This window comes from Dermacentor andersoni, chromosome 10, assembly GCF_023375885.2.
Source record: "Dermacentor andersoni chromosome 10, qqDerAnde1_hic_scaffold, whole genome shotgun sequence".
Taxonomy (NCBI): Eukaryota; Metazoa; Arthropoda; class Arachnida; order Ixodida; family Ixodidae; genus Dermacentor; species Dermacentor andersoni.
The window spans coordinates 7603311-7621075 of NC_092823.1; the positions used below are offsets into that span (position 1 = coordinate 7603311).

At 47.6% G+C, this 17765-nt stretch overlaps 1 protein-coding gene across 4 annotated transcripts in view; it reads right to left on the reverse strand.

The window, feature by feature from the left end:
* The window catches only part of LOC126519732 (CD180 antigen-like), a 331658-nt gene that overhangs the window by 132465 nt on the left and 181428 nt on the right, over positions 1-17765 (reverse strand). Inside the window, exon 1 of one of the 4 annotated variants that reach the window (XM_055065332.1) lies at positions 13271-14008. The exons of the other annotated variants lie outside the window; for them this stretch is intronic. Within the exon in view, the coding sequence (XP_054921307.1) occupies positions 13271-13947 (677 nt within the window). The 5' untranslated portion in view covers positions 13948-14008. Of the gene's footprint in view, positions 1-13270; positions 14009-17765 lie in introns of those variants that run through there. 4 annotated transcript variants of the gene reach the window in all.

Here is a 17765-nt window from a genome sequence, read left to right on the forward strand (position 1 = left end):
TTACGGATCAAGCAGCGGAGCACTGAAACCTTTGCTTGCGCGAGTCAGCTGATGTAATAAAGCTTTCTTCTCCATTGACTGCTGTGGCGAAGTAACATCAGAATTTTTATTTCTAGCCAGAAAAGTACGGAATGTCTTCAGGCCAGCTAATACTTCCGCAGCCATAGCGCAGCACGACCGGCGCTATAGCTGCTAGATGTGCGAGGCAGGCTGCCACCAGTGATGCCAACTCAGGTCAACGTTTTATCCCTAAAATGAACCCCCAGAAATCCCTAGATTAAAGAAAAATCCCTAGATTTCCTTTGTTTACTTGTTAATGTGGCAATTTCAGCTTTAACAAAGTCTCAGCGCAGTTCACTCTTTGTTCCATTTGTTATACATTTTATCAGAGATAAATAAATGTATTAGCCGCATCTGTCGCTTTTTTCTTTATCTTTTGTAGAGTTATCATGCATAGAGGGTCGACAGATGGCACCACCAGATAGAGGGGGAGTCAGCAACTACACTCTGCTGACTCCCTCAGTATCTGAAGTGAACTTCAAGCAGACGACTCCTGTTTCACCGCACCGCCTTTCGAGCTGCACCTTCAGCAGGCTCATCTTCACGCGCAAAGAACCCATGCAGCCCTTTAAAAAAAGAATGGTCCCAAGTTGAAAGAGCTAGACATTGTCTGCTAAGCCCCGTCATCACATCAAGGTGTTTTATTCAGACAACATTAACAGTCTTTTTATGATGCGCAGAGAAAAACGAACATGTTGGACTTCGTTAAAGTCCCCTTCTCGCCTCAAGTAGAACACTCAGAAGCGGTGAAATGGCGTACCTCACCGCACAGTTCTTTATTTATCAAAGTCTCAATCAAAGATTGTCAAACAGTAGTTGGAGCGACTAAGAAATGACATCACGAGAAACTGACATCACCAAAAATGTAATCTTGCTAGTTATAGAGCAGTGATTAAGATGTAGAGTTGGTAATTACAAAATCAGAAAATGGTTCCTTAAAACTGAGAATATATATGTTGTTTTGGTTGCGCAGCACGTTGCAACGAAGTGGTCTAGCATACGTGCAAAATGCTTTTCTTTTAAAAAAAAAAAAGGCTGCACAGTAGCACTTTTTTGAATAACATAAAAACACGTACGACGCAAATGATACTGTATGCAAGGATAACTTAAACGCGCGTGCAGTGTCGATGTTGACGCGTTAAGATAGGTTTCTTAATACTCTAGAATTATTTTATGGCACACAAACAAGGAATTAAGACGTGCACACAATCTTAAACTCTTAATCATCGTACATATCTTTGCTCATCCTCTTCAAATGAGAAGGAGTGATCTTGAAGCTGTAACAGCAGCTGTCCATCAAGGTTCTTTTTGCGTGCAGCAAACCGCACAACGCGTCTGTCGACAATCTGTTTCTTTGCTTTGTTTTCAGCAGGTTGACTTAAGAAAATACGCGTTCGACAGCAGTGCTGGGGTGTGGTAGGCACAAAAGGTTCTTCATAAAACTTGACAGCAGGGGGTACTCTTGTGATCCGTCTCCTTTCTTCATTTGAGACACTTTGTGCCAGAAGTGGCTCGCAGTCAAGTCAACGTGGTCGCTCAGCTCCATGTTGCGAAGAAGTCGCCATTCCCTGTCCAGTTCGTTCACTTCATTTTCTTTCACGATCAGGGGAAAGGAGACCGCAAGCGACGCGATTGATGGTACTGTCTTTCCCAGGACAACTTTCGGGTCTATGACTCGAAGGTTTTTCATCTGTTCACTTTTTAGGGGGAACCGCAGGTAGATCTGGTGAGCTGCTTCAATAAAAAACTCTAAGCACCACAGCCGAAAGTTGTGAACCTGATTATAGTTTAAGCCGTGCGTGTTACTGGCTAGTGCGGCAGTTGGCTTTGCTCCGAGGTAAATTTCTTCCAATGGCAGGAAATTGGCTGGGTCTTTGTACCGCACATCGGACAACGGCGTGGCCTCCAGGTAGTCTCGCTTGATGTAGCATTCCAGTATGCATTTCAGCATGACCGAAACCTTTTCATGGAGCAAGTGAATTCTGGTTTCTTCCGACTGCATTTCCTTATTTAGGTTAGTGAAAAAAGGCAGGACGTACTCAAGAAACTCGAGGTAGAGTTTCGTTGACGGGTCAGGTAGTTTTTCCAGAATGGCTTCTGCAGCAAGCAGGGGGTCGTCAGTGGCTGCTTTTTTTTGAAAAACAAAATCAGGGCAGGCATCTGCTCAAGCAAGCGTGTCACAACAACTTGGAGAGACAGCCACCTTGTTTGGCTTGGATGCAAGAGCTTGTGTGGTTCCACCTCTGCCAGCTTCTGGAATTCTTGAAAGGCAGATGTCTGCTTCGGCGACAAAAAGTAATTCAAACATCGCGTGCCAGATCTTCAACTCCTCTTGGAAGTGTTTTACACGCATACGAGGCGCACAGATGGAATTACGAATGGCAAACGCACTTCATAATGAAGAGGCCTGGAATTTCTGCTTGTAGCAGCGACGCGACGGAATGATGTGCACCCATCATTACGTTCGCTCCGTCGGCTGCAAAACCAATCAAATTTTTGTCGTACGGAATTTCCACAGCACTGAACACCGCCTTTAAGCTAGTGTAGAGAGAGCTGGCAGTCGCATCACTGACTGGTACTAAGTCCAAAAACGCATCCATTATGCCGCCGTCAGCGTTCATTCCTCGGGCGACAAGTGACAGATGCTTCACCGTAGCCTTGTCAGCGGATTCATCCACCAGAAGGGAGAACTGTGTGCGCAAGAGCTCACAGAGCTCTTCGCGACTCTCTTCTCCAAGCACATTCTCTATGATTGCAGCGCACTTTCTCCGGCGGCAACTTAAGTTCTTTGCAATCTGCGAGTCGTCACACGACGCCTTGACAACATCAACTAAATGCCCCATGGCATTAAAAGGTAGATTGTGTTCCGTGACAAACGCGGCAAGTCTGATTTCAGCCTTTTTGACCGATTTGTCTACTTGAGTTTGCCCACTTATTGAAGGCATGGATGTCAGCGCGCGGGTCGATTGCAAGCTTGCAGCGCTTTTCTTGTGCTTGTAGCTTGCAAGGTGGCGGTCGATTTCTGATTTTCCACCTTTACAATCGGATCTGCATGCTTTGCAGGAAAAGTACAAGGGCCCTTTTTTACTGGCTGACAACCACCCTCTGTACTTCGGATCCGCTTCCCATTTGGTCAAATATTTTTGGTCGTACGCTTTCGCTTTCTTTTTGCTTGGCTCACCATCATAAAAGTCTCCTGGTCCAGAAGTTACCATCTGAGATGCAGCACGTTTGAACGGTGAAGGTACGCGGTGAGCGTAAACGTAGCGCGTTGATGCTGACACTACAAGTCAAAATTCAACTTTTTCTTTCGTAGAGCAGCAGTCACTCGTAGCGCCGGAGATCACACGCACGATTAAACAGTTTGAAAGTCATATGGTTTCGTTTTACCTCACTGTGCAGCAGCCGATTATTTCGCGTTGCAGAACTGCTGTCGCCATCTATCGGCTTGGCAGAACACCAAAAATAGATTAGCAGTAACTAGCATTTTTCATAGTGTTTTTTGTTTGGAAGGTAATATAATCAGATTCGCCTGCCTTGAGGCCGCTTAAAGTAACAATTATACGGCCTCTTAAAATCCCTAGACTTAACAAAAAGACGCTAGATCCCTAAAGCAAAGAAAAAATCTCTAGATCTAGGGATAAATCCCTAGGGTTGGCATCACTGGCTGCCACACAAGCATGGCAATGGCACACGGTGCAACCGTTAAACACACGTGCTCGCCGCGACACACTGTGAAAAATATATAATGCTTAAAGAGCTTATTTCGTCATTTCTTCACTTGATGGCGCTAGCTTCTTTACGAAAACTGTCCACTTGAAGCGGCGCGAAAACGGAAACATACGAACTATATACGGTCGTGGACGTGTCGTCTGGTCGAGCGGCTGGAGTATGCCGCGTTTCGTCGCCAGGGCGGCGTGCAACTCACTCTTTTCGACGCACCGCCTATCCAGCGCTGGTTCCCCATAGTGGGGCACAACTTTAGAAAAAATTGTGGAGGCCCCGCCCAGATGATCGAAGCGCGACAGCCGAATGCCTCCGCGACTAAAATAGTCCGCTCAAAAACTCATGATTTTGAAACGCGTTATTCTCGGTATAAATAGTCTTTTCTATTTTGATGACTGGTTTAGTAGAGCTCTCATGTGCAACAGCACACGCCGGATCGCGACAGAAATATAACCCCGTGTCTTCTACAACGCGGCCCGTCGTCATTTCTTAGCTTCATTAAAAGTGACAAAAGTAGAAGGAGCAGCTTCGCATGGCTTTCGCGCTGGTTTACATGTACAAGGCACAGTTACTACTCCTTCTTCGGGTTTAAAATGAGTGAGTTGCTATTGAACAACTACTTATAAAAAACAATGCATTTATCGCAACCATTAAAAACCTTGGGCGGGCGAGAATACCTATTCATTCATCGTTTTAAATAAATATTTTTGGTTTTAAATCGCCTAAAATATACATTCTTTTGGTTTTGTGTTGTCACAAATCTTTACCTTTCACCTTTTTTTTTTTTTTTGCAAGCCTGCAATCTCGCCAGTTCGAGCAAGGCATTCCGAGCGAGTTTTCCGCCATGGAGCCCAGCGGTGTGACATCGGAATGCGATCCTTTGTTGCCGAACGAGCCTTGTGTCGCGTCGATGTTCACAAAACCAAGGAGCCTCGACAAGAAGAACAAGAGTGGCCACATCCTGAATACCGATTCACGCAACATGATCTTCCACTGCTACACGTATTGGCGTAACAGGGAGCCTGAACACAGCGTGGAGGACACGACCAAGTTTGTCGCCGAGATGCTCAGTGTCAGCGAAAGGACAGTGTTCAAGGAGAGGAGGGAGGTCGAAGCGTTGCATATTTCGGGGTGGCAAACTGTCGACGCCCTCGCGAAAGCCGCCACGAAATGCAGAGAAAAGAAGACGCAGCGCGAAGTATGACAGCTTCACATTGTGTGCGTTGAGGTTATGTGTGCACGATTTCTTTCGCCGCAGCGAGATACCGACGGTCGAGAAGATAACTCGAGTTCTCTGAGCGTATGGATGTGCCATCGTTGAAGCGGTGTACTGTGCGTCGGCTGCTTGTCGAGATCGAATTCAAGCACGAGAAGAGGAGCCGAAATTCGTTGCTTATCGACCGGGATGACATCGCTGAATGGCGGTATCGCTACCTTCGTGACGGGGAGCGCTACCGGGCGGGAGGCCGAAAGATCTTTTTCCTGGCTGAGACATGGGTGACGGCGGGACACAGTCGATCGTGTGGACAGACACCGTGGTGCAGAAGCGCGGATGTCTGTACGCTCGAGTAAATGGCCTGTCGACGGGTCTGACACAACCTTCTGGAAAAGGCCAGCGCCTTCTTGCGACGCGCATCGGCAGCGAGGATGGCTTCGTCGACAGCAGCTTGGATGTATTCCGAGGCCAAGAGAGAGAGAACTAAACTTTTATTTTCCGAAACGGTAAACCGAGTCAGAACCCGGTTCACCCTAGGTGGGAGGATTCCTTACTACAAGAACCCTCTGGCTTGGGCTGCCTCCTTGGCCCGGGCGACGAGACTGCGTTGGTCGTCCAGGTCATCGGAGGAAAGCTTGGCCTCCCACGTTTCAGTTATCGTAAGGATCTGCTCCGAGTTGGGCGCTCTTTTTGTGCTTCTATGGGGCAACTTTCTTTGGAGTCCTCTTGTGGAGCTTGTGAGGTAGGATCAGCGGATGTATCGCGCCGTGGGCAATCCTGGACCATGTGTTGCAGGGTGTCTTTTACGTCGCAATGGCGGCATGTGTACGAGTACTGCGTAGCATACAGTCAGTGCATGGTTATTCCGTACACGTAGGTGTTGGTCTGTAGGCGGCGCAGGATGACTTCTTCCTCTTTGCTCAAATTCTTGTGTGGTAAAGCGTACGTTCTTCTGCGACGAAAAAATTGACAGCAGTCGCTTCGAGGGATGGTTTAATGACGTTCTGCAAAAGTTGCCAGCTTTTAGCGTCATTGTTTTGGACAATGCACCTTACTATACCCGGCGAAAAGAAAAATTGCCGACGACCGCTTGGAAGAAGGAAATAATACAGGAGTGGCTCAAAAGCAAGAACATCGCCCACAGCGAATTAGGATGGTGAAAAAAGCAGCTGCTTGAATTGGTAGCATCTGTAAAGTCACGCTTTCTGAGCTACATCGTAGACAATGCAGCTGAAAGAGAGCCGCTGCCATTGTACTCAGTGTCCCACCGTACCAATGCGAATTTAATCCTATCGAGGTCATGTGGGCAAATGTGAAAAATGGCATCACTGCGGACAACAGAGACTTCAAGCTGTCCGCGGTCGAAGACGTCTTGAGGGAACAAATCAAGCACGTAACGAGGAAAGACTGGAGGAAGAACGTTCTCTACGTGATGTATCTGGAGGCAAAATTCAGGCTTGACACGTCTGGGAGCGGCCACATCCTACCCATCATCACCCAAATGGGTGATGATGACACTGAGGAAAGCGACTCCGACTGCGAGCTGTCCAGCATTGAGCCGCTCGACGAAGCATAAGAGCTTCTTATTGACGAAAGAACAGCCCTTAGTAGGGCTACCAAAATTTTGCCGGTGGGTTCGCAGCAGCCAACCATCTTCCCGTGAACTCTCAAATAAATAAGCAGAACATTTGGTGGCATATTCCTTTTAATGGAAGGTCAATTTTGAAAAAGCAACGTCCTGTACATATCGCGCTCAATTGAAGTATTGACATGGAAACATGCTTAAATGGTGGAGAATTGGAATGCAAATGCAATTATTAACCCTGAATAACTATGTGGGAATAACTATTATTCTGCAGAAAACTAAAGTATTGTTTAACAGTCTCGGAAGAGAACAGCAATTTACAATAGGTAGCGAGGCACTGCAAAGACAGAGAGAGAGAAAATAATGCAGAGAAAGGCAGGGAGGTTAACCAGAGATAGTTGTGGTAAGGGAATACATCTACTAAGGGCAGGTAGTGACGGCGGATCCGGATCATGAGACGGAAAGAATCAGAAAAATAAGAATGAGCTGGGGTGCGTTTGGCAGTCATTCTCAGATCATGAACAGCAGGTTGCCATTATCCCTCAAGAGAAAAGTGTATAATAGCTGTGTCTTACCAGTACTCACCTACGGGGCAGAAACCTGGAGGCTTACGAAAAGAGTTCAACTTAAATTGAGGACGACGCAACGAGCTATGGAAAGAAGAATGGTGGGTGTAACGTTAAGGGATAAAAGCAGATTGGGTGAGGAAACAAACGCGAGTTAATGACATCTCAGTTGAAATCAAGAAAAAGAAATGGGCATGGGCAGGACATGTAATGAGGAGGGAAGATAACCGATGGTCATTAAGGGTTACGGACTGGATTTCAAGGGAAGGGAAGCGTAGCAGGGGGCGGCAGAAAGTTAGGTGGGCGGATGAGATTAAGAAGTTTGCAGGGACGACATGGCCACAATTACTGCATGACCGGGGTTGTTGGAGAAGTATGGGAGAGGCCTTTGCCCTGCAGTGGGCGTAACCGGGCTGATGATGATGATGATGATGATGATGATGATGATGATGATGAACTATGTGGGGCCCAAAATGCTCATTCGGGCAGCCACTGCGCAGCTTGACACGAAAAAGCTGTAGTCAACGCGAAATTGACAGTCACTCTTAGCAGCCAGCGCGCAAAAGCACATTGATGTGGTTACATTGCTTATTGGTTACACGATAGCCTCGAAACGGATGGGCTGAGCGCATACTCCGGAACCCCGCGACCGGCCGCCATCTTCCCTGAGCTGCCAATACGCGTTCGCGTGCATGTAGCGTGTGTGTGTTACGGGGTGTTCAATGTGTAAATATGTCTTTGCTCGCAACATCCAAGTGCAGAACATCATCGGGGCGTCACTGCGTCATATATGGATGTGCAAATAACCAGCGAAAAGGAAGCAGATTGCAGAGCACCGTTTGCAACGAACACGACGTACGTCGAGAGCTGCGCCGTTGTGTCATATTCAGCAGTGCATGTCCTATTTTCTCTGTATGTGTGTATATGTGCGCGTCGCTCTCTGTGTATGTGCCTGTCTACGGGCCTCGATTATACAAAGGCCTGAGGTGGGCTTCGTACAGCGGCTCTCGCCATAGAAACCCGCACCTGATTCACAAGTAAATGCCACGAAAGTGTTCGCATCGGAACAAAGTTCTGACGCTCATGACAATCGAATTCATGTGCAACAGATTGAATTCCGTGCACTGGCGTCAGTGGCCACGGAATTTCGCAGTACCTTTCAGCAACTATTCAAAACCTTTACGTGTGAAAGCTGGTTTGTGTTGCTTATGGTAACTGCTGGCCAGAGGGCAAGAGCGGCGATGTTTGTTAAAAAAAAGTATGCATACATTGCACAGTAGATCCGACACGGTTGAACTAATGTGAAGTCATCCTTCCGCCGTCCCGAGACAAAAAACGTATACATCTGAGCATCCGCAAGCGAGTGCTACGCTTGCTCTAACCTACGGCATGCCGCCTGTTTTCAAGGTGCGGGCCGCGAGATTTTTCCAGGCACTACAACGCGGAGGTAAAGTATACGCGTGCTGCAAGGTTTTTACTAGTTCATGACGTATTGTCAGACGTGCCAATCGAAGTTGAATAGGCGCAGAAGCAATGTTTCCGCATGCAAAGGTAACGCGGACATACCCGAACGATCCGCTCCGTCTGCGGACGTTGCTCTTGCCACGGCCATTCCAATTTCCAGCACAAGCTTGCCCAGAAGCTAAAGTGCACTAACTAAATTCATTAGCTAAAATTCACCATCCCGTCCTTCGTGAGAACTTCAAAGAAATGTCGAAGTGCAAGCAGCGCAAGCACTGAGTCTACCTGGGGTCGCCTCGCTTGGCAGCTCGGAGCCGTTGGAGCTGCAGGTGGCACCACCGCGCTTTGAAAATGGCGCCACTGAATTTTTTTCTGTGTACTGGTCTATAGGTGTCCTAGGGTTTTTTTGTTGTTAGAAGACTACACTTACTCGAACAAAAGTAAATCTTCCTAATATATTCGCTTAATATTTTGGTATTATGAAAAATGTCACAGTTTCGCCCGCAAGGCGTACCATTGATTGCGACAACAAATTAGTCCAGAGCTATACGAAGGAAGGATAGTAGTTTTATCGGCCGTGTAAACTTGCAAACATTCGCTTACTAACTGAATTACCAAGCATGGTATCAGTGCAAACGAGCAAACACGCACACATCACACTCGATCAGCGCGGACACTCGCTGGCAAAACTCTGGTGTGAGCAAGCGCCGCAGCAGCAGCGAGCGACGCAACCTTCGTGCAGCCTATCGCTTCAACGCAAGAACGGCGAGAACACAACGCGCACAAAGGTACGAGCCGTCTGCACATCACTGTCAAGATAGGCGCGCGCGACCGCCCGCAGCCGTACTAAGTACGCACTTGTTGGCGGAGTCGAGGCCGCCCCCCTCCCTCCCTCCGCTTGCCTCCCCGCTTGCCTCCATATATGGCGCGCGAGATTCCGCCGTGATCGTCAATTCCACTTGCGCCCTGTCGCGAAATGCGCAGCTGTTGCCGATGCGCAACGGCCCTCCCTCCCATTCGTTCGCAGCCTTTCGCGCGATGGAAAATGGCGCGTTTGCTGTTCGCTTTCTTTGTTCGCGCACGCCAGATCGAGCTTCGATCGTTGGCTTCGCTCGCGTGTCTTCACTCGCACACACAGCATTAGACGCGTGGCGACGGTGTTATCGCCCTTGGACTTTGTACGGAACTTCGCGGCGACGTCAAAAATACGCTTCGAGGTTCCGTACAATTGCGAACGTAATGAAGTTATACTTAGGGCGAAGCTCGAAATGAAATTCCGCAGAAACCACGTCACGATGACTGTCGACGCTAATGCACTCAGCCTTGAATCAATATAGCCACACAACCTATTGCCACCGTCCAAGCGAGTTATCTATGAGGCGTGTACGCCAGGTGGAAGTCAACTTTTGCACTAGATGGGTGTTATGAGCGTCTCCTTCGGAACGGGGCGGTGGGTTGCGCCACCCAGCTCTTACTATTATACTGCCTAATGTCCTACCTAGGTTAAACAATAAAAAAAGGAAGAAACAGAAATACACTATGAACTCCCACAACCAAATTTTGTGATCCCCTATTGCGAACTGGGCTTTTGTACGTCTCTGTTTTTTTGTTGTTTCCCTACTTTCCTTCCACCAATCCTCCAATCGCCTCTTACTAATCCCTATTGCGGACATCTTTACTTTTTCACTGCTCTCGCTAAACCCAAGGGCTTCAAGGAGGCCAGTGGTGCCTAAATCGACCGCTGGGTAGATGTCTTCGCATTCTAATAAAACGTGCTCCATAGTTTCTTTAGCTTTACCGCCGCAAGCACATGCTTCTTCTTGCTTCTTATATCTCGCTTTATAGGTGCGTGTTCTAAGGCATCCCGATCTCGCTTCGAGAAGTAATGAGCTTCCCGTTGAGCTATCACAAATAGCACTTCCATAAGAACACGGCGCCATCTAGCGGCACTGCCTCGAAGCCTGCGCATGGCCTGCGAAAGGCACGGCGCACCGGTGCATGCGAGCACCGAGAAACGCGTCACGCGGCAGCCTGGCTCTTCTCCCGCGCTTCATTCTGGACGCGCTGCGCCATTTAGTGGCGCCTCCTAGAAGTGTGCGCGTGGCCTCGGAGACGAGAAGCGTGGCGCGCTGCTACCCGCGGACGCTGAGAATTGTTCTTTTGCACCTCGAATTGCTCAATCGCACCTACTCGGCGACTCAAGTTGGCGAGAGCTTCAATGAAGGGCCGCACATATACCTAGTGCATTCGTGGTGCAGCCTGTTAACGTCTCGGATTGCAGTCTTTGAGGAACTGATGTGACATGGGTGAAATTTCATGGGTGAAAGCATCGGCGAAATTTAAGGTGTCTTTTTTGTCATTGTACAGCGGCACACACCTACTGGCACACACCTACTGGCTTCTGTCTTCTTGGACTAAATGAATGCTTAAAAGTAAATTGCGTTAAAAGAACTCAGTGCCCTTCCACCGTGAAAAAGGGTGACCTGGTAAGCTGTGTATGTGGGCGCCTTAATGGCGAATGGCGAACTTGCACCTCCGGCGTGCGTCGGCCCGGCATCACACTATCTCCGTGATCAGCCCACTTATAGGGAGTGCTTAACGCCTGATTCACCTGCGCTGCCAGTCGGCCCGGCCTTGCGCTATCTTCGGGATTGGCCCACGTTTTGTGTCTGCACACGGCCACTATCCTGGGGGAACTAGCCCTTAAGAGCTTGGCTGTGACTCGCTGTAAAATCGGTTAGGTCTAGGTGTTTCTTGATTAATTAGTTGATTAATTAACGACGACGACAAACGCAGGAGCAGTGGCACGAGCGCCTTCGCGCGGTAGCGCCGAAGGGCGCCAACGAGCCAGCTGTGGAAAAAAACGGCGACGATGGAGCCAATCCTCATGGTAATTTTGTGTCTACACACGGACACAATCCTAGGGGAAACAGCCATTCAGAGGAAGCTTTAGCTTTGGTGCTCCTATCTGAATACATGTAAAAGAAGAATTAGTTTTTCTCGGCAAACACTGTACAAAACCTGACGAGACTTGTTGCATTTAAAAGAAAAGCTCAAAAACTAGCCACGGTTTGTTTAGAAATATTGATTTAGGTCGTCAATTTATGCTAAGTTGGGCAAAAATCGCAAATTTTCAGAAAACGAAACTGCCAAGTTTGAAACTCCATAACTCAGTAATGGAAAATGATATTACGATGGCACCTAATAGTGCTAATAGTCATTGTGAATTGCATCCAATAGTACATCTAAACTGGACAAAATTGATGCGTTGCACATGAATCCAAAAAAAAGAATAGTCATGTGAAAATACAGCTTTTGCAGCACTCTTGTACACAACGCAACAAATTCATGTAATATATAAATTGACATATCGAATTTGTCCGCTTTGAATGATCTAATGGATGCTGTTGACAGAACCGCGATATCTGTTTTTAGTTGCAGAACTATTAGTTTGTAGACTTCGTGCTTCTATATTTTTCGTACTTTAAATTTCTCAAAATTCTTTTAAGAATGTGCAAGCCTAAATTGAAATTTTGCTTTGAACAGTCACTAGAATTTAACTTTCTCTCTGAAATTCAACAAATTTAATTAAAGTCGGTCCAGGGGTTATCTCAGAAAAGCGTTTCTGCGTTTTAAATGTAATTTAATAGGCCTCGTCGGAGTTGGTGCGGAGCTAAAGCTTCCGCTTAGCAGCTTCGCTGTAAAAATGCGTAACGTACGACTTACACACAAGCTGCACACATGATAGCGTCGGACTGTAATACCAATAAACAAGGAAGCATTATTACGCGGAGACTTTTGCAGCTGCCGTTTGAGATATGTCGAGTAGCCGTGGCCGCTAGGTGGCGGTACTGTTTTTTGGACGAGCACAGACCGGAAAACACCGAGCAACTAGAGGCTAACAGCTTCGATGTAATAGATAGATAGATAGATAGATAGATAGATAGATAGATAGATAGATAGAGAGAGAGCGAGAGAGAGTGAGGGGGAGAGAGAGGGAAAGTCCGTGAAGTACCGTAGGAGTGCTAACGCAGTAAAGGGCGCAACGATAAGCTTTGTCAGTGGCCCCTTGTTTAAAGGGACGCTAAAGAGAAAAATGATTTCTTCTGCATCCGTAAATTACATTTCTACAGCACTAAAACACCACTCTTACCACGAAAGGCTTTTCGTATGCCAGAAAAAGCGCGAGAACGAAAGACGGGTGGCGACGCCTCCTCGACGCAGCTGGTCGGTGTGACGTCATGGATTTCAATGGCATCTTCTAGGGCCCACTTAATTATGCAGCGGTACAGACTGATTACATTGTGTTCTAAAGGAACCGAATAATAAACATGGCAAGTATCGGGAACTTTTACTCAGCCAACGTGGCCCAAATGCGAAAACATACTTTGGAATCCCTGACGTCACATTGAAGTACCGGCGTCGGGGTTTCGGCGCGAAATTCAAATACTTATACTTCGACCTTCATTTTGTCATGTAATAAACAAACTATTATTTTGAAATGACAGCCTGCAGGCTTCTCAAACAATGATTTATTAGTCCAAACTGATTTATTGTTTCGCTTTAGTGTCCCTTTAAGCTTTCTGGCAGAAAATAAACACCTAAACGCTCGAAATTAAGCGAGACATATCGCGGGTATATGCAGAAGTTGTTTACCTGAAATCAAGGTGCGCCAGCCTAGGTGCCAGTTCAGGGAAGTAACTCCTTCGCAGGGCCCTGAGTGCACTGGCCTTCAGAGTAATGCTCTGCACTACGTCGAGACCCGCGAGTGCTCGGTCTTCGAAGTGCTCTAGTTTGGTGTTCTCGATCACGAACTGGTAGAGACCGCTGAGGCCGTCGAACCAGCGCCTCCTTAGAACGTGGATGGCACTATTGCTTACTAAAACCTGCTTGAGTCCATGCATAATGGCCAAGGAGCTGTTTCCCAGGTCAAGCGTTGACTGCCGAACGTCTAGGTCGTGGACGAAACTCGCGACTCGCCTGCCCTGAACCACGCCAGGGCTGTGCATACGGAACTGCGACTCTGTGACAATGACCGTCACAACTTCAAGCCTGTCAAATAGGTCCGGCGTAAGGGTGAAGTTGATGTGCTTCAGCGCGAGCGCGTTCATCTTGTAACTGCTAAGATAGCCCAGGATGGAACTCAGGGAGCGCTCGTTGGTAATGGCTGAACACATCACTCGAATACCCAGAGCGGTGCGGGTGCACTTGCATGGATGGATGTTGCTCTCCGACGGACAGACGGCGGACGTGTACCTCGCGCGACACACACCCACAAGGGCCAGCACCAACACGCATGCGACACGGAACGGCCGAGCCGAAGCGGCAGCCATCGTCGCCCTGGCTTTGCTCGCTTTCTTCTCGCTGCACCAATGTCCCAACACACAATGCCTCGCCTAGGAAGGGAACTGAGTGGAGCTGCGATAACGCCTTATCTACGGTCCTATAAACGCGGTTCGTCGATAATGCGTCGTCGATAAGCCGTCCAGCACGCTGGCTACCTTGTGGATCTCATTAGGCCTTCCATATACCATGTTCTGAAGGCGAACAACACACAATGGTGATAAATCATAGATTTTTGTTCTCTTTCCTATATGACCGGGCGCCATCTATGTCGCGAGCTTCTGAACTGCTCTAGTTGACAGAATAGTTGGGAACATTTAGAGATCTTGGGCCGGTGGAATGTGGTCACAAATAGGGTCAAACGATGATGTTTCTTCCCCTGTCAAAGAAAATACGAGTTAGGTTCATGAGCTCCCACTATTACATAAATGTTCGTAATATTTAATAAAAAATCCTAGTACAGCTGAGCGCTTCTTATGAGTTGTGAATGCGACAGCATTAATGTCCATTTGAACGCTGCTGAGCGGTCCTTCGAGTGATGAACTCCTTGCGGGCAAGCCAGCGCGTTAGAACGCTTGGCCAACACCTCCTAGACCACAAAGCCGGTGCACTTCAATCCGGGATGTAATGATACCTTGACCGACTGCCATAGAACCTAGTGGGGACGCTCCTGAGTAAGCCACGGTGATTGTGACGTCATCGCTTTCGTCATGCCGGGCTGTGCTCCAAGTAATGACGACGCACTGGTGTATTGACACTGTGCTCCCTGAACCGACTTACTGTATGTCAAACCGTGGAGGCCCGGGTGATGTCCTCAAAGGGGTTAAAAGAATGCCAGTAGACCCTTCGGTAAAAACCTTTTTCTTTAAACTAGACATTAATACATTATCAGTTAAAATATGGGTGCATAACAAAGGTATTTTTGTCCCGTGGTCCATTTTCTGCTTCTTATGCAAGGAACGTGAAACGATAGAGCATGCGTTTCTAGATTGTTGGGATCGCATTTTTTTCTGGGATGTGCTACAAAGGACGTTAAAGAAAGAGTTATCTTTAGATCCACATAGAATAAGATTCTTACCGGTAGAAACAGAGGCTTTTCCGCATTACGATATAATGCTCCTGAGCCTCCACGGTTTGTGGAAAGGTAGAGCGCAGTTCAACAATGCTGATGTCAATTCGCGACCTACACGCGATCACTTCATTTGAGCTGTAGTACCATTCAAAGATGTCCATCGGCCACTCCCTGAACAGCCAACATGAATTGACATGCTACATAAACTGACAGCACTGAAAAAATGTTAATATGTCGCACCAGCAAAATCCTTGTTGAGATGTTTTATCTCTTGTGTATTGTTTGTGTATGTCAAAGCCGGCAACAGAGCAAAAGAATGCTGGTGTGGCCCCGTGGTTAAGACACTTCGCTTCTGAGCGAGGGGTCGTAGGTTCGAAACTCACCACTGCCAACGTGTTTTCCTTTCGAATTTATGTTGTTTTTTATACATCAATTGCTTTATAGCGATTACCGAGACGAAGTTATAACGCGGGCGAGACATTGCGCGGATACCACAGGCCTCCGAGGGGTGACGGAGGTGGTGGGGCGTCGCGCCGTTCCCCTCTCCCCTCGCGCAATCCCTGGCACGCCAGCGTGGCAGCAGGTGTTCTCTTTCGCCCGCAGTCAGGGCGAGCGCGTGACCAGGCGTCGTAAGCAGTGAGAATGTAGGTGCGGTTTCGCTGCACCCGATGACAGGCGGCGGCTCAATGGTCTATTTGATGCTTTCGCACCAACAATCAGCAATATAATGGTAAAATTTCATTACAGCTTTCTTGTCTTTTTTATTGCGAAAGCAATACTGCTCGCACTTTCTGCCCATCGGTGGTCGTGGCGCCTCCTTACACAGCTGCGCGTCACGTGACCGTGTGACGTCACGCCAGACCGAGAGACGGGGCCCCAGCTCGCGGCATCGATGGTGGAGGCGAAGCCTTGCGCGCCGCTGCTGCGGCGCTACCGAGAGAGGGCGCTAGTTGGTGTGACGTCACGCTAGGAGGATAAATGGGGCTACAGCTCGGCTCCTCGCAGTGGTCGGTGCGCTGCCTTGCGCTATGTCGGATGATGTATAGCCATAAGTTTAACAAAGGGCAACCATGTCCACACCATCAGCCGAACCAAGGCACAGCCAAGGGTATTGCTTTCGCAATCTTCCAGGCTTAACCAAGCTAAACCTTCAGCCATTTTTTTTGGGGGGGAGGGGGGCGCGGAGGGAGGGAGGACAGCAACTATATCCAAACGCTAATGCGACCATAATAACAGCACGATTCTCATGCTGTCTCTACCACGCACAAAGGCTTTGTCACGCGCTACTTATATGGGAACTGTTTTTGATGTTCCATTGATATATGAAAATGATGTTTGAGTATCAAGTGCAGATGTTTCCCGTAAAGTTCTGGTTATCGAAAGGCACTCTGCAGAGCACTGTCAATTAGCTCCGCAGTATAGACCCGAGTACTCTGCGGGCGGAGGGCAGCGTAAGAGAAAGCTGCGTACTTTTGCCTTGGCTTAACATACAAGGAAGGGGCACGACAAGACAGGGTTTATAGTGTCTAATGACAACAGACCTACAGAGTTACTATCTAAATTCTTAAATAACCACCTGTCAGAGATCCCCAGCACCATCCCATCTTTTGTTGAAGACACGCCGCATTTTCTTCGAATTATCGACGGCATCAACGCCAACCAAATCTTTTCCGACCGCGCTATTCTATTCCCTTTGGATATTTCTCCCAGTTACACTAACGTACCCATGAGTGAAGGAATTGAAGCCGTATCGAAATCCCTCGCAGTGAATCCTCAAGCGCACGCTCCTGAAGTTTATGTGTCCCTCCTTACGTTAGTTCTCACGTTCAACTATTTCGAATTCGATACTATTGACAACCTGCAAACTTTCGGCACAAGCATCGGAACACCATTCGCTCCCACGTTTGCGAACATTTTCGTGGGACAGCTTGAAGCAGACCTGTTGAAATCCTGCCCTTTAAAACCAGACACCTGTCTGCGTTACATTGACGACATATTTATAATAGGAGAACACAGTACACGCACGTTAACCTACTTAATTAGCCATTTCTATAACTTTGACCCAAGTATTAAATTTACTGCTCACTACTCTTCTATCAAATCAACTTCTTCGACACGAGGATCTACAAGAAAATGGAAAACTGAGAACGACATTTTACCAGAAGCCTACGGATAGCCAGCAATATTCAGACTACAACAGTGATCACCCGCGACACTGCAAGCAAGAACTTTTTGTCGGACAAGCGAAACGAGTAAGAAGAATCTGCAGCTAAGACAATGATTATATCGGCCACCTAAATGACGTTAAAACAACGCTAGCAGGAAGAAACTATCCACAAGTTGTTCTCAACAGAGCTTATGATGTCGCGTTAAAATTGGAGAGCTAATAAACAGCCTACACCAGAATCTGACAGACCACCAGCCTTTGTAACAAGTTATTCTAATGTCCTCCCAAACATAAACGACATCCTACGAAAGTAGCACCCAATATTGTCAAATAACTATTGTCTGAGAAAAGCGTTCCCGGATGTACGAAGTGTTACCTATCGCCGCAATAGAAACTTTAATCACATGTTAGTGCACGCTACAGTAAGCCAACATCATTCGCTCGTAATAAAAGCATGTTGTCGCCTCAGGTGCGAAACCTGCAGACAGTTTCACAGTGACATTAAAATTAAACACACCGCAGACAGTTATACATACAAAGTGAAAACTAGCTTTACTTGTACAAGTAAG